Source organism: Taudactylus pleione, unplaced genomic scaffold, assembly GCF_031769625.1.
Source record: "Taudactylus pleione unplaced genomic scaffold, aTauple2 ptg001928l, whole genome shotgun sequence".
NCBI lineage: Eukaryota > Metazoa > Chordata > Amphibia > Anura > Myobatrachidae > Taudactylus > Taudactylus pleione.
In genome coordinates this window covers 285,279-308,446 of record NW_028286325.1, presented here as the reverse complement: position 1 = coordinate 308,446, position 23,168 = coordinate 285,279, and the positions used below count along the sequence as shown (strand labels likewise).

The following is a 23,168-nucleotide window of genomic DNA, read 5'->3' as shown; positions in this document are numbered from 1 at the left end:
TGATCAGTAATAACACATAGTACAGTCTTCTGTACCTGTATGTATAATCCCTGAGAGAGAGATGAGTGTCCTGCACAGTAATGATCAGTAATAACACACAGTACAGTCTTCTGTACCTGTATGTATAATCCCTGAGAGAGAGAGAGAGATGAGTGTCCTGCACAGTAATGATCAGTAATAACACACAGTACAGTCTTCTGTACCTGTATGTATAATCCCTGAGAGAGAGAGAGAGATGAGTGTCCTGCACAGTAATGATCAGTAATAACACACAGTACAGTCTCCTGCACCTGTATGTATAATCCCTGAGAGAGAGATGTGTCCTGCACAGTAATGATCAGTCATAACACACAGTACAGTCTTCTGTACCTGTATGTATAATCCCTGAGAGAGAGAGATGTGTCCTGCACAGTAATGATCAGTAATAACACACAGTACAGTCTTCTGTACCTGTATGTATAATCCCTGAGAGAGATGAGTGTCCTACACAGTAATGATCAGTAATAACACACAGTACAGTCTTCTGTAACTGTATGTATAATCCCTGAGAGAGAGAGAGATGTGTCCTGCACAGTAATGATCAGTAATAACACACATTACAGTCTTCTGTAACTGTATGTATAATCCCTGAGAGAGAGAGGAGTGTCCTGCACAGTAATGATCAGCAATAACACACAGTACAGTCTTCTGTACCTGTATGTATAATCCCTGAGAGAGAGAGGAGTGTCCTGCACAGTAATGATCAGTAATAACACACAGTACAGTCTTCTGTACCTGTATGTATAATCCCTGAGAGAGAGATGAGTGTCCTGCATAGTAATGATCAGTAATAACACACAGTACAGTCTTCTGTACCTGTATGTATAATCCCTGAGAGAGAGATGTGTCCTGCACAGTAATGATCAGTAATAACACACAGTACAGTCTTCTTTACCTGGATGTATAATCCCTGAGAGAGAGATGTGTACTGCACAGTAATGATCAGTAATAACACACAGTACAGTCTTCTGTATGTATAATCTCAGAGAGAGAGATGTGTCCTGCACAGTAATGATCAGTAATAACACACAGTACAGTCTTCTGTACCTGTATGTATAATCCCTGAGAGAGAGAGAGATGTGTCCTGCACAGTAATGATCAGTAATAACACACAGTACAGTCTTCTGTACCTGTATGTATAATCCCTGAGAGAGAGAGAGATGTGTCCTGCACAGTAATGATCAGTAATAACACACAGTACAGTCTTCTGTACCTGTATGTATAATCCCTGAGAGAGAGAGGAGTGTCCTGCACAGTAATGATCAACAATAACACACAGTACAGTCTTCTGTACCTGTATGTATAATCCCTGAGAGAGATGTGTCCTGCACAGTAATGATCAGTAATAACACACAGTACAGTCTTCTGTACCTGTATGTATAATCCCTGAGAGAGAGATGAGTGTCCTGCATAGTAATGATCAGTAATAACACACAGTACAGTCTTCTGTACCTGTATGTATAATCCCTGAGAGAGAGATGTGTCCTGCACAGTAATGATCAGTAATAACACACAGTACAGTCTTCTGTATGTATAATCTCAGAGAGAGAGATGTGTCCTGCACAGTAATGACCAGCAATAACACACACTACAGTCTTCTGTACCTGTATGTATAATCTCTGAGAGAGAGATGAGTGTCCTGCACATTAATGATCAGTAATAACACATAGTACAGTCTTCTGAACCTGTATGTATAATCCCTGAGAGAGAGATGTGTCCTGCACAGTAATGACCAGCAATAACACACACTACAGTCTTCTGTACCTGTATGTATAATCCCTGAGAGAGCGAGATGTGTCCTGCACAGTAATGATCAGTAATAACACACAGTACAGTCTTCTGTACCTGTATGTATAATCCCTGAGAGAGAGAGATGAGTGTCCTGCACAGTAATGATCAGTAATAACACACAGTACAGTCTTCTGTACCTGTATGTATAATCCCTGAGAGAGAGATGAGTGTCCTGCACAGTAATGATCAGTAATAACACACAGTACAGTCTTCTGTACCTGTATGTATAATCCCTGAGAGAGAGATGAATGTCCTGCACAGTAATGATCAGTAATAACACACAGTACAGTCTTCTGTACCTGTATGTATAATCCCTGAGAGAGATGAATGTCCTGCACAGTAATGATCAGTAATAACACACAGTACAGTCTTCTGTACCTGTATGTATAATCCCTGAGAGAGAGATGAGTGTCCTGCACAGTAATGATCAGTAATAACACACAGTACAGTCTTCTGTACCTGTATGTATAATCCCTGAGAGAGAGAGGAGTGTCCTGCACAGTAATGATCAGTAATAACACACAGTACAGTCTTCTGTACCTGTATGTATAATCCCTGAGAGAGAGAGAGAGATGAGTGTCCTGCACAGTAATGATCAGTAATAACACACAGTACAGTCTTCTGTACCTGTATGTATAATCCCTGAGAGAGAGATGAGTGTCCTGCACAGTAATGATCAGTAATAACACACAGTACAGTCTTCTGTACCTGTATGTATAATCCCTGAGAGAGAGGAGTGTCCTGCACAGTAATGATCAGTAATAACACACAGTACAGTCTTCTGTACCTGTATGTATAATCCCTGAGAGAGAGATGTGTCCTGCACAGTAATGATCAGTAATAACACACAGTACAGTCTTCTGTACCTGTATGTATAATCCCTGAGAGAGAGAGATGTGTCCTGCACAGTAATGATCAGTAATAACACACAGTACAGTCTTCTGTACCTGTATGTATAATCCCTGAGAGAGAGATGAGTGTCCTGCACAGTAATGATCAGTAATAACACACAGTACAGTCTTCTGTACCTGTATGTATAATCCCTGAGAGAGAGATGAGTGTCCTGCACAGTAATGATCAGTAATAACACACAGTACAGTCTTCTGTACCTGTATGTATAATCCCTGAGAGAGAGAGGAGTGTCCTGCACAGTAATGATCAGTAATAACACACAGTACAGTCTTCTGTACCTGTATGTATAATCCCTGAGAGAGAGATGTGTCCTGCACAGTAATGATCAGTAATAACACACAGTACAGTCTTCTGTACCTGTATGTATAATCCCTGAGAGAGAGAGGAGTGTCCTGCACAGTAATGATCAGTAATAACACACAGTACAGTCTTCTGTACCTGTATGTATAATCCCTGAGAGAGAGAGAGATGTGTCCTGCACAGTAATGATCAGTAATAACACACAGTACAGTCTTCTGTACCTGTATGTATAATCCCTGAGAGAGAGATGTGTCCTGCACAGTAATGACCAGCAATAACACACACTACAGTCTTCTGTACCTGTATGTATAATCTCTGAGAGAGAGAGGAGTGTCCTGCACAGTAATGATCAGTAATAATAATAACACACAGTACAGTCTTCTGTACCTGTATGTATAATCCCTGAGAGAGATGAGTGTCCTGCACAGTAATGATCAGTAATAACACACAGTACAGTCTTCTGTACCTGTATGTATAATCCCTGAGAGAGAGATGTGTCCTGCACAGTAATGATCAGTAATAACACACAGTACAGTCTTCTGTACCTGTATGTATAATCCCTGAGAGAGAGAGGAGTGTCCTGCACAGTAATGATCAGTAATAACACACAGTACAGTCTTCTGTACCTGTATGTATAATCCCTGAGAGAGAGATGTGTCCTGCACAGTAATGATCAGTAATAACACACAGTACAGTCTTCTGTACCTGTATGTATAATCCCTGAGAGAGAGATGAGTGTCCTGCACAGTAATGATCAGTAATAACACACAGTACAGTCTTCTGTACCTGTATGTATAATCCCTGAGAGAGAGATGTGTCCTGCACAGTAATGATCAGTAATAACACACAGTACAGTCTTCTGTACCTGTATGTATAATCCCTGAGAGAGAGATGAGTGTCCTGCATAGTAATGATCAGTAATAACACACAGTACAGTCTTCTGTACCTGTATGTATAATCCCTGAGAGAGAGATGTGTCCTGCACAGTAATGATCAGTAATAACACACAGTACAGTCTTCTGTACCTGGATGTATAATCCCTGAGAGAGAGAGATGAGTGTCCTGCACAGTAATGATCAGTAATAACACACAGTACAGTCTTCTGTACCTGTATGTATAATCCCTGAGAGAGAGATGAGTGTCCTGCATAGTAATGATCAGTAATAACACACAGTACAGTCTTCTGTACCTGTATGTATAATCCCTGAGAGAGAGATGAGTGTCCTGCATAGTAATGATCAGTAATAACACACAGTACAGTCTTCTGTACCTGGATGTATAATCCCTGAGAGAGAGATGTGTCCTGCACAGTAATGATCAGTAATAACACACAGTACAGTCTTCTGTATGTATAATCCCTGAGAGAGAGATGAGTGTCCAGCACAGTAATGATCAGTAATAACACATAGTACAGTCTTCTGTACCTGTATGTATAATCCCTGAGAGAGAGATGTGTCCTGCACAGTAATGATCAGTAATAACACACAGTACAGTCTTCTGTACCTGGATGTATAATCCCTGAGAGAGAGAGGAGTGTCCTGCACAGTAATGATCAGTAATAACACACAGTACAGTCTTCTGTACCTGGATGTATAATCCCTGAGAGAGAGAGATGTGTCCTGCACAGTAATGATCAGTAATAACACATAGTACAGTCTTCTGTACCTGTATGTATAATCCCTGAGAGAGAAGAGAGATGTGTCCTGTACAGTAATGATCAGTAATAACACACAGTACAGTCTTCTGTACCTGTATGTATAATCCCTGAGAGAGATGAGTGTCCTGCACAGTAATGATCAGTAATAACACACAGTACAGTCTTCTGTACCTGTATGTATAATCCCTGAGAGAGAGATGAGTGTCCTGCACAGTAATGATCAGTAATAACACATAGTACAGTCTTCTGTACCTGTATGTATAATCCCTGAGAGAGAGATGAGTGTCCTGCACAGTAATGATCAGTAATAACACACAGTACAGTCTTCTGTACCTGGATGTATAATCCCTGAGAGAGAGAGAGATGAGTGTCCTGCACAGTAATGATCAGTAATAACACACAGTACAGTCTTCTGTACCTGTATGTATAATCCCTGAGAGAGAGATGAGTGTCCTGCACAGTAATGATCAGTAATAACACATAGTACAGTCTTCTGTACCTGTATGTATAATCCCTGAGAGAGAGAGATGTTTCCTGCACAGTAATGATCAGTAATAACACAAAGTACAGTCTTCTGTACCTGGATGTATAATCCCTGAGAGAGAGAGATGAGTGTCCTGTACAGTAATGATCAGTAATAACACACAGTACAGTCTTCTGTACCTGTATGTATAATCCCTGAGAGAGAGAGATGAGTGTCCTGCACAGTAATGATCAGTAATAACACACAGTACAGTCTTCTGTACCTGTATGTATAATCCCTGAGAGAGATGAGTGTCCTGCACAGTAATGATCAGTAATAACACACAGTACAGTCTTCTGTACCTGTATGTATAATCCCTGAGAGAGAGATGAGTGTCCTGCACAGTAATGATCAGTAATAACACATAGTACAGTCTTCTGTACCTGTATGTATAATCCCTGAGAGAGAGATGTGTCCTGCACAGTAATGACCAGCAATAACACACACTACAGTCTTCTGTACCTGTATGTATAATCCCTGAGAGAGAGAGATGTTTCCTGCACAGTAATGATCAGTAATAACACAAAGTACAGTCTTCTGTACCTGTATGTATAATCCCTGAGAGAGAGAGATGAGTGTCCTGTACAGTAATGATCAGTAATAACACACAGTACAGTCTTCTGTACCTGTATGTATAATCCCTGAGAGAGAGAGATGAGTGTCCTGCACAGTAATGATCAGTAATAACACACAGTACAGTCTTCTGTACCTGTATGTATAATCCCTGAGAGAGATGAGTGTCCTGCACAGTAATGATCAGTAATAACACACAGTACAGTCTTCTGTACCTGTATGTATAATCCCTGAGAGAGAGATGAGTGTCCTGCACAGTAATGATCAGTAATAACACATAGTACAGTCTTCTGTACCTGTATGTATAATCCCTGAGAGAGAGATGTGTCCTGCACAGTAATGATCAGTAATAACACACAGTACAGTCTTCTGTACCTGTATGTATAATCCCTGAGAGAGAGAGATGTTTCCTGCACAGTAATGATCAGTAATAACACACAGTACAGTCTTCTGTACCTGTATGTATAATCAATGAGAGAGATGAGTGTCCTGCACAGTAATGATCAGTAATAACACACAGTACAGTCTTCTGTACCTGTATGTATAATCCCTGAGAGAGAGATGTGTCCTGCACAGTAATGATCAGTAATAACACACAGTACAGTCTTCTGTACCTGTATGTATAATCCCTGAGAGAGAGATGAGTGTCCTGCACAGTAATGATCAGTAATAACACACAGTACAGTCTTCTGTACCTGGATGTATAATGCCTGAGAGAGAGATGAGTGTCCTGCACAGTAATGATCAGTAATAACACACAGTACAGTCTTCTGTACCTGTATGTATAATCCCTGAGAGAGAGATGAGTGTCCTGCACAGTAATGATCAGTAATAACACACAGTACAGTCTTCTGTACCTGTATGTATAATCCCTGAGAGAGAGATGAGTGTCCTGCACAGTAATGATCAGTAATAACACACAGTAGTCTTCTGTACCTGTATGTATAATCCCTGAGAGAGAGAGATGTGTCCTGCACAGTAATGATCAGTAATAACACATAGTACAGTCTTCTGTACCTGTATGTATAATCCCTGAGAGAGAGAGGAGTGTCCTGCACAGTAATGATCAGTAATAACACACAGTACAGTCTTCTGTACCTGTATGTATAATCCCTGAGAGAGAGAGATGTGTCCTGCACAGTAATGATCAGTAATAACACATAGTACAGTCTTCTGTACCTGTATGTATAATCCCTGAGAGAGAGAGAGATGTGTCCTGCACAGTAATGATCAGTAATAACACACAGTACAGTCTTCTGTACCTGTATGTATAATCCCTGAGAGAGAGATGAGTGTCCTGCACAGTAATGATCAGTAATAACACACAGTACAGTCTTCTGTACCTGTATGTATAATCCCTGAGAGAGAGATGAGTGTCCTGCACAGTAATGATCAGTAATAACACACAGTACAGTCTTCTGTACCTGTATGTATAATCCCTGAGAGAGAGAGATGTGTCCTGCACAGTAATGATCAGTAATAACACATAGTACAGTCTTCTGTACCTGTATGTATAATCCCTGAGAGAGAGATGAGTGTCCTGCACAGTAATGATCAGTAATAACACACAGTACAGTCTTCTGTACCTGTATGTATAATCCCTGAGAGAGAGATGAGTGTCCTGCACAGTAATGATCAGTAATAACACACAGTACAGTCTTCTGTACCTGTATGTATAATCCCTGAGAGAGAGATGTGTCCTGCACAGTAATGATCAGTAATAACACACAGTACAGTCTTCTGTACCTGGATGTATAATCCCTGAGAGAGAGATGTGTCCTGCACAGTAATGATCAGTAATAACACACAGTACAGTCTTCTGTACCTGTATGTATAATCCCTGAGAGAGAGAGAGATGTGTCCTGCACAGTAATGATCAGTAATAACACACAGTACAGTCTTCTGTACCTGTATGTATAATCCCTGAGAGAGAGAGGAGTGTCCTGCACAGTAATGATCAGTAATAACACACAGTACAGTCTTCTGTACCTGTATGTATAATCCCTGAGAGAGAGATGTGTCCTGCACAGTAATGATCAGTAATAACACACAGTACAGTCTTCTGTACCTGTATGTATAATCCCTGAGAGAGAGATGTGTCCTGCACAGTAATGATCAGTAATAACACACAGTACAGTCTTCTGTACCTGTATGTATAATCCCTGAGAGAGAGATGAGTGGGTAGTTTTGGTTTTCTGCACATTACCTCTTGGATACTAAATAACCCCTTCTGCCCAACACCAAGATCATTCAAAATTGGCATCTCCTAACTACATCCTGTACATTCCTATAGGAGGACACATTATCTGGGACGTTTCGGCTGCTGTACCTGTATGTATAAATCTGAGGACAGCTCCCAGAATCCGTGTTTGGGGTCCCCTGGTTGTCAGGGGCACATTACATCTTATTAGGACACTTATACAATGGCATACTGACATATTGTTACTACAATATAATATAAATGACAGATTTCACCTGTAACCTCAAACATGGGAATAAAGGCAAGCTCACCTTGTAGACTGATGGCGTTAAGTACATCTTCATTCTGGTTAAAATCCAGATCCTGTGTGTCCATTACTCTCATACTATGCGAGAGCGCACAGGCTTAGGGTTGGCGACTTGTCTCTATTGTGTATTAATCAGTCCGGCACCTGCACTGTGATCTGTGAGGTGTGGGGCGAAATATATATACAGAGCTGTGTACACTTCCCTCAGGCGTTCCAGGCTCATAAAGCAAAGCCCAACCCAGGTCACAGGAAAACATCAATACAACCTGTGCGCACCTACACTTTATACACCTGTGCGCACCTACACTTTATACACCTGTGCGCACCTACACTTTATACACCTGTGCGCACCTACACTTTATACACCTGTGCGCACCTACACTTTATACACCTGTGCGCACCTACACTTTATACACCTGTGCGCACCTACACTTTATACACCTGTGCGCACCTACACTTTATACACCTGTGCGCACCTACACTTTATACACCTGTGCGCACCTACACTTTATACACCTGTGCGCACCTACACTTTATACACCTGTGCGCACCTACACTTTATACACCTGTGCGCACCTACACTTTATACACCTGTGCGCACCTACACTTTATACACCTGTGCGCACCTACACTTTATACACCTGTGCGCACCTACACTTTATACACCTGTGCGCACCTACACTTTATACACCTGTGCGCACCTACACTTTATACACCTGTGCGCACCTACACTTTATACACCTGTGCGCACCTACACTTTATACACCTGTGCGCACCTACACTTTATACACCTGTGCGCACCTACACTTTATACACCTGTGCGCACCTACACTTTATACACCTGTGCGCACCTACACTTTATACACCTGTGCGCACCTACACTTTATACACCTGTGCGCACCTACACTTTATACACCTGTGCGCACCTACACTTTATACACCTGTGCGCACCTACACTTTATACACCTGTGCGCACCTACACTTTATACACCTGTGCGCACCTACACTTTATACACCTGTGCGCACCTACACTTTATACACCTGTGCGCACCTACACTTTATACACCTGTGCGCACCTACACTTTATACACCTGTGCGCACCTACACTTTATACACCTGTGCGCACCTACACTTTATACACCTGTGCGCACCTACACTTTATACACCTGTGCGCACCTACACTTTATACACCTGTGCGCACCTACACTTTATACACCTGTGCGCACCTACACTTTATACACCTGTGCGCACCTACACTTTATACACCTGTGCGCACCTACACTTTATACACCTGTGCGCACCTACACTTTATACACCTGTGCGCACCTACACTTTATACACCTGTGCGCACCTACACTTTATACACCTGTGCGCACCTACACTTTATACACCTGTGCGCACCTACACTTTATACACCTGTGCGCACCTACACTTTATACACCTGTGCGCACCTACACTTTATACACCTGTGCGCACCTACACTTTATACACCTGTGCGCACCTACACTTTATACACCTGTGTACACCTACATTTTATACACACACACACACACACACATGTGCATCTACACTTTATACACACACACATCTGTGTGCACCTAAACTTTATACATACACACACAGTGAGCAGCCCATATACAGTATTAATATCACTATGGGAGCATTCCATATACAATATTAATATCACTATGCCAGCATTCCATATACAGTATTAATATCACTATGGGAGCATTCCATATACAGTACTAATATCACTATGGGAGCATTCCATATACAGTACTAAGATCACTACGGGAGCATTCCATATACAGTATTAATATCACTACGCCGAGCATCCCATATACAGTATTAATATCACTACGCCAGCATCCCATATACAGTATTAATATCACTACGCCAGCATTCCATATACAGTATTAATATCACTACGCCAGCATTCCATATACAGTATTAATATCACTACGCCAGCATTCCATATACAGTATTAATATCACTACGCCGAGCATCCCATATACAGTATTAATATCACTACGCCAGCATCCCATATACAGTATTAATATCACTACGGCAGCATTTCATATACAGTATTAATATCACTACGCCAGCATTCCATAAACAGTATTAATATCACTATGCCAGCATTCCATATACAGTATTAATATCACTACGCCAGCATTCCATATACAGTATTAATATCACTACGCCAGCATCCCATATACAGTATTAATATCACTATGGGAGCATTCCATATACAGTATTAATATCACTATGCCAGCATTCCATAAACAGTATTAATATCACTATGCTAGCATTCCATATACAGTATTAATATCACTATGCCAGCATTCCATATACAGTATTAATATCACTATGCTAGCATTCCATATACAGTATTAATATCACTATGGGAGCATTCCATAAAAAGGGATTTTGGTACCTACCGGTAAATCCTTTTCTCTGATTCCACAGGGGACACTGGAGGTTGCTTACGCTGGGGTATAGAGGCATGGATAACTGGAGCTGGCACTTTAAATAATTTAGAATTGTGAAGCTCCTCCCCCTCTATGCCCCATCAGCCCTCCAGTTTAGAAAATGAAGACCGAGAGGAGATGGAGAACAAGCGGAGTAAAAAGGAGTGAAGAACACACAATAACCAAATCATACGGAACAATCCGAACAGGCAGGCTAAAAGCGCAGAGGTGGGCGTCCAGTGTCCCCTGTGGAATCAGAGAGAAGGATTTACCGGTAGGTACCAAAATCCCATTTTCTCTTTCATCCACTAGGGGACACTGGAGGTTGCTTACGCTGGGGACGTCCCAAAGTTTTCCTCCACGGGCGGGAGCGCTCTGCGGAACCTGCAGAACAAGGCGGCCAAAACGTGATTCCGAAGCAGCAACGTAACAAATTTGTAAAATTTTACAAACGTGTTAACCGAAAGCCGAGAGGCCGCACGGCACAAATATGACGTAGAGGCGCCCTTACCGGCCGCCCATGACGCACCCACAGAACATGTGGAATGAGCCGAAAAAGGCCTATGGTCAGCACTAACATAAGTGTGATGAATAGGCAACCTGATCGAATGTGCCAGAGTCTGCTTAGACGCTGGCCAACCCCTCCGAAAGGCATCATAGAGGACAAAAAACGACTCTGACTTGCAGAGGGACGCTGTCCTGGCAACATAGATGCGGAGAGCCCTAACCACCTCCAAGGTGGAAGAATCACCAGAGTGCTCCACCAATGACGGTGCCGCAATAGGCTGATTGATATGGAAAACAGACACGACCTTGGGAAGGAAGACGGCTACCGCCCTGAGTTCCGCTCAAACAGCATGAAACACAAAGTAAGGTGGCTTTTATGACAAAGCACCTAGTACAGAAACTCTACGAGCCGAGGCTAGAGCCAGGAGGATGACCGTCTTCCAAGACAAGTACTTAATATCAATCTCTTCCAAAGGTTCAAACATGGGCGACTGAAGAAACAGAAGCACTAAGTTTTTAAGTCCCAAGGGACGATCGGAGGTACAAAAAAGGAGGCTGTACACGCAAGACCCCCTGAAGGAACGTCTGCACCTCAGGAATGAGGGACAATTCTGTTGAAAGAAATTGGGAAGGGCAGAAACCTGCACCCTTATGTTCTAAGGCGAAGGCCAGAATCCAGTCCCGTCTGAAGAGAAAACAAAAACCGGGACAGCGTAAAAGTCCTAGACGGAAGACCCCGACTGGAACACCTAGAGATATAAGAAAACCATATGCTATGATAATGCGCAGCCGAAACAGGCTTCCTGGCGCGCTGCATGGTGGGAATAACCAAGTCTGGGATGCCCCTGCGTCTTAACATATCTGTTTCAAGAACCACCTTGTTAACGCAGTTGCGCTAAGATGGGGTGGACGAAAAGACCCTGCTGAAGAAGATCCAGGCGCAGAGGAAGGGGTCACGGGTCGTCTACCAATAGGGACCGAAAGGTCCTAGAACCAACTTCTCAAAGGCCAGTAAGGAGCCACGAGAATGACAGAGGCCGACTTGTGTTTTATCTTTTTTTTTTTTTTGAAGACGAGGAAGTGGAATTGGAGGAAAAAGGTAAACGAAGTCGTAGGTCCACAGAACTGTCAGTGTGTCTACTGCCTTTCTCTGCAGATTCCGAGTGCTTGACACGTGTACTGGGAACTGATGATTAAATCGTGATGCCATGAAGTCCACCTGAGGACACCCCATCGGCGTATCAGCGCGTTGAACGCTTCTGGATGAAGCTGCTATTCCCCAGGATGGATATCCTGGCGATTTAGGTTATCTGCTACCGAGTTGTCCACACCCGGGATGAATACTGCTGACAGGATTACCTACTGGTTCTCCTCCCACCAGAGAATGGGAGTTACTTCTCGCATGGCCATGCAACTTTGAGTCCCGCCTTGGCGGTTGATGTAAGCGATGGACCGTCCCGTTGTGGAACTGAACTCTTACCGGACAAGACTTTAGAAACTCTGTTATTTCTATCAGAGCATTGTAAATCGCTCTGAGTTCCAACACATTTATGGGCCACTTTTGTTCTAGAGGGGACCATCGACTCTGAAAGTCATAATCGAGGACTACTGCTCCCCAGTCCCACACTCCGAATCTTCAGTCCACTAACCGATTGTTGGATTGTGTCCACCAGAGGAGGGCCACTTTGGAAACTGGGTTCAGACGGATCTGACGATGTAGAAACAGATGAGACCCTGACCCCTGCGATTGCAGGTCGCTGATCCGAACAGTAGTGCCTTGCAAGCAGCTACCATCTTCCCCAAGAGACGCAGACAAAGAAGTAGGAAAAGCTTCTTTGATCTGAGGACCAGCTGAACTAACAACCGGATAACCCGGACTTTGTCTATCGAAAGAAAAAAACCTTCTGTGATGCCGTGTCAAGGAGCACGCTCCGAAACAGGATGTTTCTTGAGGTTAATTCTCCAACCGTGTTGGATTATAGTTTGATATGACCGCAAGGCATGACTTGAGAGAAGGGATACCGATGGAGCCTTGAGTAACAGGTCGTCTAAATAAGGGATTATGGGCCTGATTCAGACCCACTCGCGAGCGGCTGTACGCTCGCAAGTGGGTCGATGGTCTGCACTGAGCATGCGCACGACGGAGGGAGCTCCGTCGTGCGCATGCGCCAGACACGACGAGCGAAGGACTTTCCTTCGCTCGTTGTGTCCGATCAAAGGGGGCGTGCTGTCAATGTTGATTGACAGCACGCCCCCTTTGGTGGGCGTGCCGGGGGCGTGCCTCCCTGACGGGGGCGTTCCCACGGGAACGCCTCCCGTCAGAAGCCGGCCCACTGACATCACTAGTGATGTCAGTGGGAGTGATTTTGGCTCTGATAGAGCCAAAATCACTCCGGAGCTTGCGGTTGAAAACCTCAACCGCAGGCTCCGGCTCGCAATTTCGATGGTCGCGATGGTCACGACCATCGCGGCCATCAAAATGCACGCTCGTATAGCCTGTGGGTGGTGACCCACAGCTATACGAGCGTCCAGGAGGACGCTCCATGAAAAAGGAGCCCGGCCCTCATGCAGAGCGTGCGCTCTGCTCAGAGCGTACGGCTCTGAATGAGGGCCTATGTTCACTTCCAGATGACCAAAGGCGAGCAATCATGACTAACACGAGTTTGGCGAAAAAACGGGGAGCAGCCCGAACGGCAGTGCCCGAAACTGATAGTGGTCTTGCAATATGGCAAAACACAGGAAGGCTAGATGCGGTTTCCAAATGGGAACATAGAGATAGGCATCCTTGATATCCAGGGATAAGAACTCCCCTGGTTCCAAGCTCGCATTGACAGACTGCAGAGGTTCCATTTTGAAACGATACATCTTCAGATACCGGTTTAAGGACTTCAGGCTTAAGATGGGCTTGACCGAACTATCTGGTTTAGGTACTACAAACAGGTTTGAGTAAAATCCCATACCTTGTTGATGTTCCGGAACCAGAACTATCACAAATGATACTATTAGAGACTGGATAGCCTCTTGTAGAACCCTGGCCTTGTCTGCAGGTATTGGCAGACTTGTAGTGAATAACCAAAGTGGAGGGGGGACTTCAAAGACAATTCGGTACCCCAGGGAAATGAGACTGCGAATCCACAGTCTGGTTCCAAACTCTTTTTTTTTCTTTTTTTTTTTTGTAATTGGGCTCCCACCGCAGGAGACCCCAGGTGGGGTGGAAGACCGTCATGCCACCTGTTTCTCAGCTGGCTTAGGCTCCTGTTGACGTGCAACAGTGTGTGGGCGACCTCCTGTGTAAGATCTTCTGGGAGCTAGTCCAATTCCAGGCAAAAAAGCATGTCACGAGTGAATGGTAAACCCTCCACCGCACACTAGGATACTGCGTCTGCTTGCCAAGAGCGCAACGAGAGGACACTGCGTCCGAAATAGCAGATGCAGATATGAGAGCACTGATATGACTAATAGCCTTAGAAGCTTCTCCCAGGTAACTCACGGATGTGTTCTGCTAGAAGACTTAATACTGCTCTGGAAATACCCGAGTCCAGCTGTAATCAACTAGTCAGCCCAGCAAAGCACAGCCTTGTTAACCCAGGCAGTAACAAGGGTAGGTCCGACTATACATCTTACGATCCGAAGGTCTTTTAGTACAGTAGCTGCCGGTACTGGAAGTGCCGTTTCTTAGAGAAACGGGAGACAGATGCATCTACTGGGAGGAGATGTTTCCTACTTCTCCATTAATGGAATTTGGAACCTCATATCCGGCTGTTTCCAAACCACTGAGAGCTGCTGCTGATTTTGAGAATGGAAAAACAGCCGAGCTCTTTGAATATTTCACACTCCTGGGATGCAGGAATAATATCCGCAGGTAATTAAGGATATTTCTGACCGCCAAAATTAGAGACTCCTCTTCCCGCGAGAGGCAGACTAACTCTTGAGGGGTACAGTTCAACTCTACAGTATCCTCCGTTGTGAGGAATACTTAGTCCGACTGTTCCGCTGGAGAACAGTTGTTAGAGTACGCTTTAGTAGGAAGTGGAGGGTGCAGATACCGCTGCACCCATAACATGTACCAGGGTGTCTAGAGACTTTAACTCTGACGTCAAGTCTGTCATAATTCCTATCATGTCAGCGGCCCATGGGGGACATAGATGAAATTATTGCTATACAAGCATCACATAGCGTGGAGCCAGTGTCATGCGGCTTGTTTGGTATTACACTTCAAACAGACAAACCTCTTTAAAGACTTTGTTCTGTTTGTCCCTTTTGAGTGTATATCAATGTCACAGTATACTGTACATATAAAAGAATCAGAACTGAGACAGAACTGAAAACAGAAGTTTGGGACACAGAGGAGGAGGTACACCCCACTCCCTTCCCACAGATTTGATTCCCTGCACTTACACCCCAGTGATTTCTGTACCAGGGATGTAGTCAGGAGAATCGGTTATAAGGACATCTACACTGTGTTGTGGAGCATTAGCCCATTGAGCTATTGGGCTATGCTCCTTGTATTGTTGCACACTACAGCAAAGGTTTTGTAGCCTAGCAGCTGCACTCTGCCTCAGGAGGGAGAGAATACCGGCAGTTAGCACAGCAAATGGCAGACACGCTGTTTGTAACACCTCTGTGCCGCTAGTGTGGAGTGAGAGAGCCCGCGCTGTTTTGGCTCCGTCCCCCTTCATCAAGCCTGCTATAGATAATGGCTGCCCCCATCTAACGGAGGAGCCTACTGACAGCCCCGCTATGCCTCTGTCCCTCTCCATTAGCCGCGAGCAGGGACTGGAGGGACATATGCAGCAGCGCTATGTACACGCCGGGATGTGTGCCGGGTGTCGCGGGGGGGGGGGCGGGCGGCGGAGCGGGGAATGCGCAGCAATACTCACTGCGCTCCTCGGAGGCTCTCAAAGCTGCAGCACACTCTTCTTCTTGTTAGAGTTGTGCTGTGGCGGTAAGGAGCTGTCAGTGCTTTTAGTATAAGCGCTGTGCACTCCTTCCTGTTTTTCTAATAAACAGGGCGCCAGGTACCCGGACCCCACCTTTAGAGAGGTGGCGAAGGGTACCTAATATAGTGTAAAAGATGTAGAAAAAAAATAAACCTAAATAAAAATAAAATCCAATGTATTGCTGGAGCACAGCAAACTGTGACCAGCTCCATGAGGCACATTTTCTAAACTGGAGGGCTGATGGGGCATAGAGGGGGAGGAGCTTCACAATTCTAAATTATTTAAAGTGCCAGCTCCAGTTATTCATGCCTCTATACCCCAGCGTAAGCAACCTCCAGTGTCCCCTAGTGGATGAAAGAGAAACAGTATTAATATCGCTATGCCAGCATTCCATATACAGTATTAAAATCACTATGCCAGCATTCCATATACAGTATTAATATCGCTATGGGAGCATTCCATATACAGTATTAATATCGCTATGGGAGCATTCCATAAACAGCATTAATATCGCTATGCCAGCATTCCATATACAGTATTGATATCACTATGCCAGCATTCCATATACAGTATTAATATCACTACACCAGCATTCCATATACAGTATTAATATCACTATGCCAGCATTCCATATACAGTATTAATATCACTATGCCAGCATTCCATATACAGTATTAATATCACTATGCCAGCATTCCATATACAGTATTAATATCACTACACCAGCATTCCATATACAGTATTAATATCACTATGGGAGCATTCCATATACAGTATTAATATCCCTACGCCGAGCAGTGCTCAGTGCTGAAGATGAATGGGGCTCATTCTGCACATATACCCTCTGTCCGTGCTTTTATTGTGACTAGTCTATATCAAGCTGCTGATTCTTATAGAACAACAAGGGGAGAGGGACATGGTCGTTGTTAGCACCCCTTCCAACGTCTATTATATACATGCATGTATATGCCATCAGAAATTGTCCATTTGTTACATAGAGTCACCATAAGAAATTAATCTGTATTTTAGATTACTAAATGCTCCACAAATGCCGCCTCTCCTGCCAGCTGATTACTTCCTCCCACTGCCGCCTCCAAGGCTTTCCCCGTGCTGCTCCCTACCTCTGGAACTCTCTCCTTCCCCCTATTAGACACTCCACCTCTCCTGCCAGCTGATTACTTCCTCCCACTGCCGCCTCCAAGGCTTTCCCCGTGCTACTCCTGACCTCTGGAACTCTCTCCTTCCCCCTATCAGACTCTCCACCTCTCCTGCCAGCTGATTACTTCCTAACACTGCCGCCTCCAAGGCTTTCCCCGTGCTGCTCCTGACCTCTGGAACTCTCTCCTTCCCCCTATCAGACTTTCCACCTCTCCTGCCAGCTGATTACTTCCTCCCACTGCCGCCTCCAAGGCTTTCCCCGTGCTGCTCCTGACCTCTGGAACTCTCTCCTTCCCCCTATCAGACTCTCCACCTCTCCTGCCAGCTGATTACTTCCTCCCACTGCCGCTTCCAAGGCTTTCCCCGTGCTGCTCCCTACCTCTGGAACTCTCTCCTTCCCCCTATCAGACTCTCCACCTCTCTAAACTCACTTCATCAAAGCCTTTCAGCACTCACCCTGCCCCACTGCTCCGTGCTCCTTCCCCAGTGATCCTCACGTCTATCCCATGTGTGTCACCCCTGTCTGTCTGCCCCTCACCTTCAGAATGTATGCTTTCACATGCAGGGCCCTCTTCCCTCATGTGCATCTTACTTATACTATCATCTGCTCCATACTCCTTACATCGCCACCTAACCCTTGGCTGCTGCTGCTTATATGAGTGATATGATCATGGATACAGCAATGTTTATATACCATGTCCTTACCCTGCATTGTTTTCTTGTTCTGCTCATTTGTACGGCGCTGCGGAATCCTTGTAGCACCATAAAAATAAAGGATAATATAACCTGCCAGTCTCTATGAGTGACACAGAAGACGGAGTATTGCCACCTACACTGGCGCCACCATGAGGCAATATCATCGGTCACATGGGAGAAAGTACAATTGTTCAGATCTAAGGACGCAAACAGATTTCACTCACTCACTTATTTTATTCAGTATCAAGTGGGTTGTTTATAACCCTTGTATATGACACAGAATTTAAGGCAGCGGCTATGGGAAGGCTTCCCGGAGGTGTGGAAAGTTGCATTATCCTGCTAACGCCAGTCCGGTGTCTAATACATGGGATTTATAGTTTATACATTGAGTTATTAGGATCGGGCCGTATCTCTTCACTGTATCTTTCTATCTATTGGAGAAAGTGTCTGTGCCGTACACTAACATTGTTACCATCGCAGCATACACACAGGGGAAGCAGTCACCTATCCCAGTAATGTGTGACACTTACTCACGTAACAGAAAAGTCTCCTCAGCCAGGACAGGAGACAGGAGCTTTGTGTGACACTTACTCATGTAACGGAAAGTCTCCTCAGCCAGGACAGGAGACAAGCTTCTGCTGCTGAGGCCATTGCTTGGCTGGGTTGGGGACTGGATCCAGTCTTGGTGATCATAGAGGAACAGCGAGTCCACACGTAGCTTGTACTGGGGGAGCTGGTCTTCTAGCATATTGACCAGTTCCACCTCAGGGACATCTGGACTGTGGTAGAGGTCTGCAGGGAAGAAGGTTAGTTACCATTGTGAAGGCTACTTATGATTACAAAAGTATTCTTTATGGGAAAATTAAAACTAGCAGATACCGAATACACTCTCACATGATATGTGGCTGAATAAACAGACAGAATATAGCAATAATCATTACATTACTTAAAGTGAAATATAGGGGTACCGCCGCCCCCCCCCCCACTGGCGCTGGCTACTGTACTGTGTGAGGGGAGATTGGGGGGGGAAGGCCACTGGCTACTGTACTGCGTGAGGGGAGATGGGGGGGAAGGCCACTGGCTACTGTACTGCGTGAGGGGAGATGGGGGGGAAGGCCACTGGCTACTGTACTGCGTGAGGGGAGATGGGGGGGAAGGCCACTGGCTACTGTACTGCGTGAGGGGAGATGGAGGGAGGGGCACTGGCTACTGTACTGCATGAGGGGAGATGGGGGGAGGGGCACTGGCTACTGTACTGAGGGAAAGGGCCACTGTACTTAGTGAGAGGGAGATGGGGGGAGGGGCACTGGCTACTGTACTGAGTGAGAGGGAGATGGGGGAGGGCCACTGTACTGAGTGAGAGGGAGATGGGGGAGGGCCACTGGCTACTGTACTGCGTGAGGGGAGATGGGGGAGGGCCACTGGCTACTGTACTGCGTGAGGGGAGATGGGGGAGGGCCACTGGCTACTGTACTGCGTGAGGGGAGATGGGGGGAGGGCCACTGGCTACTGTACTGCGTGAGGGGAGATGGGGGAGGGCCACTGGCTACTGTACTGCGTGAGGGGAGATGGAGGAGGGCCACTGGCTACTGTACTGCGTGAGGGGAGATGGAGGAGGGCCACTGGCTACTGTACTGCGTGAGGGGAGATGGGGGGAGGGCCACTGGCTACTGTACTGCGTGAGGGGAGATGGGGGGAGGGCCACTGGCTACTGTACTGCGTGAGGGGAGATGGGGGAGGGCCACTGGCTACTGTACTGCGTGTGGGGAGATGGGGGAAGGCCACTGGCTACTGTACTGCGTGAGGGGAGATGGGGGAGGGCCACTGGCTACTGTACTGCGTGAGGGGAGATGGGGGAGGGCCACTAGCTACTGTACTGCGTGAGGGGAGATGGGGGAGGGCTACTGTACTGCGTGAGGGGAGATGGGGGGAGGGCCACTGGCTACTGTACTGTGTGAGGGGAGATGGGGGAGGGCCACTGGCTAATGTACTGCATGAGGGGAGGGCTACTGGCTACTGTACTGCTTGAGGGGAGATGGGGGAGGGGCACCGGCTACTGTACTGTATGAGGGGAGATGGTGGAGGGGCACTGGCTACTGTACTGTGTGAGGGAAGATGAGGGGGCAATGGCTACTGTACTGTGTGAGGGGAGAGGGGGAGGGGCACTGGCTACTGTACTGTGTGATGGGAGATGGGGGAGGGGCACTGGCTACTGTACTGTGTGATGGGAGATGGGGGAGGGGCACTGGCTACTGTACTGTGTGAGGGGAGATGAGGGGGCACTGGCTACTGTACTGTGTGAGGGGAGGTGAGGGGGCACTGGCTACTGTACTGTGTGAGGGGAGGTGAGGGGGCACTGGCTACTGTACTGTGTGAGGGGAGGTGAGGGGGCACTGGCTACTGTACTGTGTGAGGGGAGGTGAGGGGGCACTGGCTACTGTACTGTGTGAGGGGAAATGAGGGGGCACTGGCTACTGTACTGTGTGAGGGGAAATGAGGGGCACTGACTACTGTACTGTGTGAGGGTTAGTGATCACCTGATCATAGCTAGATCAGGTGATCACTAACATACCGCAGTTATGTAACCCCAGCCTACAGTAACCCCAGCCTACAGGTGATCACTAACATACTGCAGTTATGTAACCCCAGCCTACAGGTGATCACTAACATACCGCAGTTATATAACCCCAGCCTACAGGTGATCACTGCCTATCATAGCTAGATCAGGTGATCACTAATATACCGCAGTTATGTAACCGCAGCCTACAGGTGATCACTGCCTATCATAGCTAGATCAGGTGATCACCAACATACCGCAGTTATGTAACCCCAGCCTACAGGTGATCACCAACATACCGCAGTTATGTAACCCCAGCCTACAAGTGATCACTAACACACCGCAGTTAAGTAACCCCAGCCTACAGGTGATCACTAACATACCGCAGTTATGTAACCCCAGCCTACAGGTGATCACTAACATACCGCAGTTATGTAACCCCAGCCTACAGGTGATCACTGCCTATCACAGCTAGATCAGGTGATCACTAACATACCGCAGTTATGTAACCCCAGCCTACAGGTGATCACTGCCTATCACAGCTAGATCAGGTGATCACCAACATATCGCAGTTATGTAACCCCAGCCTACAGGTGATCACTAACATACCGCAGTTATGTAACCCCAGCCTACAAGTGATCACTAACACACCGCAGTTAAGTAACCCCAGCCTACAGGTGATCACTAACATACCGCAGTTATGTAACCCCAGCCTACAGGTGATCACTAACATACCGCAGTTATGTAACCCCAGCCTACAGGTGATCACTGCCTATCACAGCTAGATCAGGTGATCACTAACATACCGCAGTTATGTAACCCCAGCCTACAGGTGATCACTGCCTATCACAGCTAGATCAGGTGATCACCAACATATCGCAGTTATGTAACCCCAGCCTACAGGTGATCACTGCCTATCATAGCTAGATCAGGTGATCACCAACATACCGCAGTTATGTAACCCCAGCCTACAGGTGATCACTAACATACCGCAGTTATGTAACCCCAGCCTACAGGTGATCACTGCCTATCACAGCTAGATCAGGTGATCACCAACATACCGCAGTTATGTAACCCCAGCCTACAGGTGATCACCAACATACCGCAGTTATGTAACCCCAGCCTACAAGTGATCACTAACACACCGCAGTTATGTAACCCCAGCCTACAGGTGATCACTGCCTATCACAGCTAGATCAGGTGATCACTAACATACCGCAGTTATGTAACCCCAGCCTACAGGTGATCACTGCCTATCACAGCTAGATCAGGTGATCACCAACATATCGCAGTTATGTAACCCCAGCCTACAGGTGATCACTGCCTATCATAGCTAGATCAGGTGATCACCAACATACCGGAGTTATGTAACCCCAGCCTACAGGTGATCACTGCCCATCATAGCTAGATCAGGTGATCACCAACATACCGCAGTTATGTAACCCCAGCCTACAGGTGATCACTGCCTACCACAGCTAGATCAGGTGATCACCAACATACCGCAGTTATGTAACCCCAGCCTACAGGTGGGGGCTGCTACGTTCTCCCTGAGATATACAGTAATATACGATACATGCAGGGGTCACAGAGGGGCTATAGTATACGGTACATGCAGAGGTCACAGAGGAGCTATAGTATACGGTACATACAGGGCTCACAGAGGAGCTATAGTATACGGTACATGCAGAGGTCACAGAGCTATAGTATACGGTACATGCAGGGGTCACAACAGGAGCTATTGTAAACGGTACATGCAGAGGTCACAGAGGAGCTATAGTATACGTTACATGCAGGGGTCACAGAGGAGCTATAGTATACGTTACATGCAGGGGTCACAGAGGAGCTATAGTATACGTTACATGCAGGGGTCACAGAGGAGCTATAGTATACGTTACATGCAGGGGTCACAGAGGAGCTATAGTATACGGTACATGCAGGGGTCACAGAGGAGCTATAGTATACGGTACATGCAGAGGTCACAGAGCTATAGTATACGGTACATGCAGGGGTCACAGAGGAGCTATTGTATACGGTACATACAGAGGTCACAGAGCTATAGTATACGGTACATGCAGGGGTCACAGAGGAGCTATTGTATACGGTACATGCAGAGGTCACAGAGGAGCTATAGTATACGTTACATGCAGGGGTCACAGAGGAGCTATAGTATACGTTACATGCAGGGGTCACAGAGGAGCTATAGTATACGGTACATGCAGGGGTCACAGAGGAGCTATAGTATACGGTACATGCAGAGGTCACAGAGCTATAGTATACGGTACATGCAGGGGTCACAGAGGAGCTATTGTATACGGTACATGCAGAGGTCACAGAGCTATAGTATACGGTACATGCAGGGGTCACAGAGGAGCTATTGTATACGGTACATGCAGAGGTCACAGAGGAGCTATTGTATACGGTACATGCAGAGGTCACAGAGGAGCTATTGTATACGGTACATGCAGAGGTCACAGAGGAGCTATTGTATACGGTACATGCAGAGGTCACAGAGGAGCTATAGTATACGTTACATGCAG

The 23,168-nt window shown here is 46.0% G+C and overlaps 1 protein-coding gene across 6 annotated transcripts in view; it reads right to left on the bottom strand.

Moving 5' to 3' along the window:
• The window catches only part of TRAK2 (trafficking kinesin protein 2), a 174,544-nt gene that overhangs the window by 87,794 nt on the left and 63,582 nt on the right, over nucleotides 1-23,168 (bottom strand). For all 6 annotated transcript variants that reach the window (XM_088465261.1, XM_088465265.1, XM_088465260.1 and 3 more), the window contains exon 3: nucleotides 18,666-18,866. In XM_088465261.1, the coding sequence (XP_088321387.1) occupies nucleotides 18,666-18,866 (201 nt within the window). The remainder of the gene's footprint in view (nucleotides 1-18,665; nucleotides 18,867-23,168) is intronic.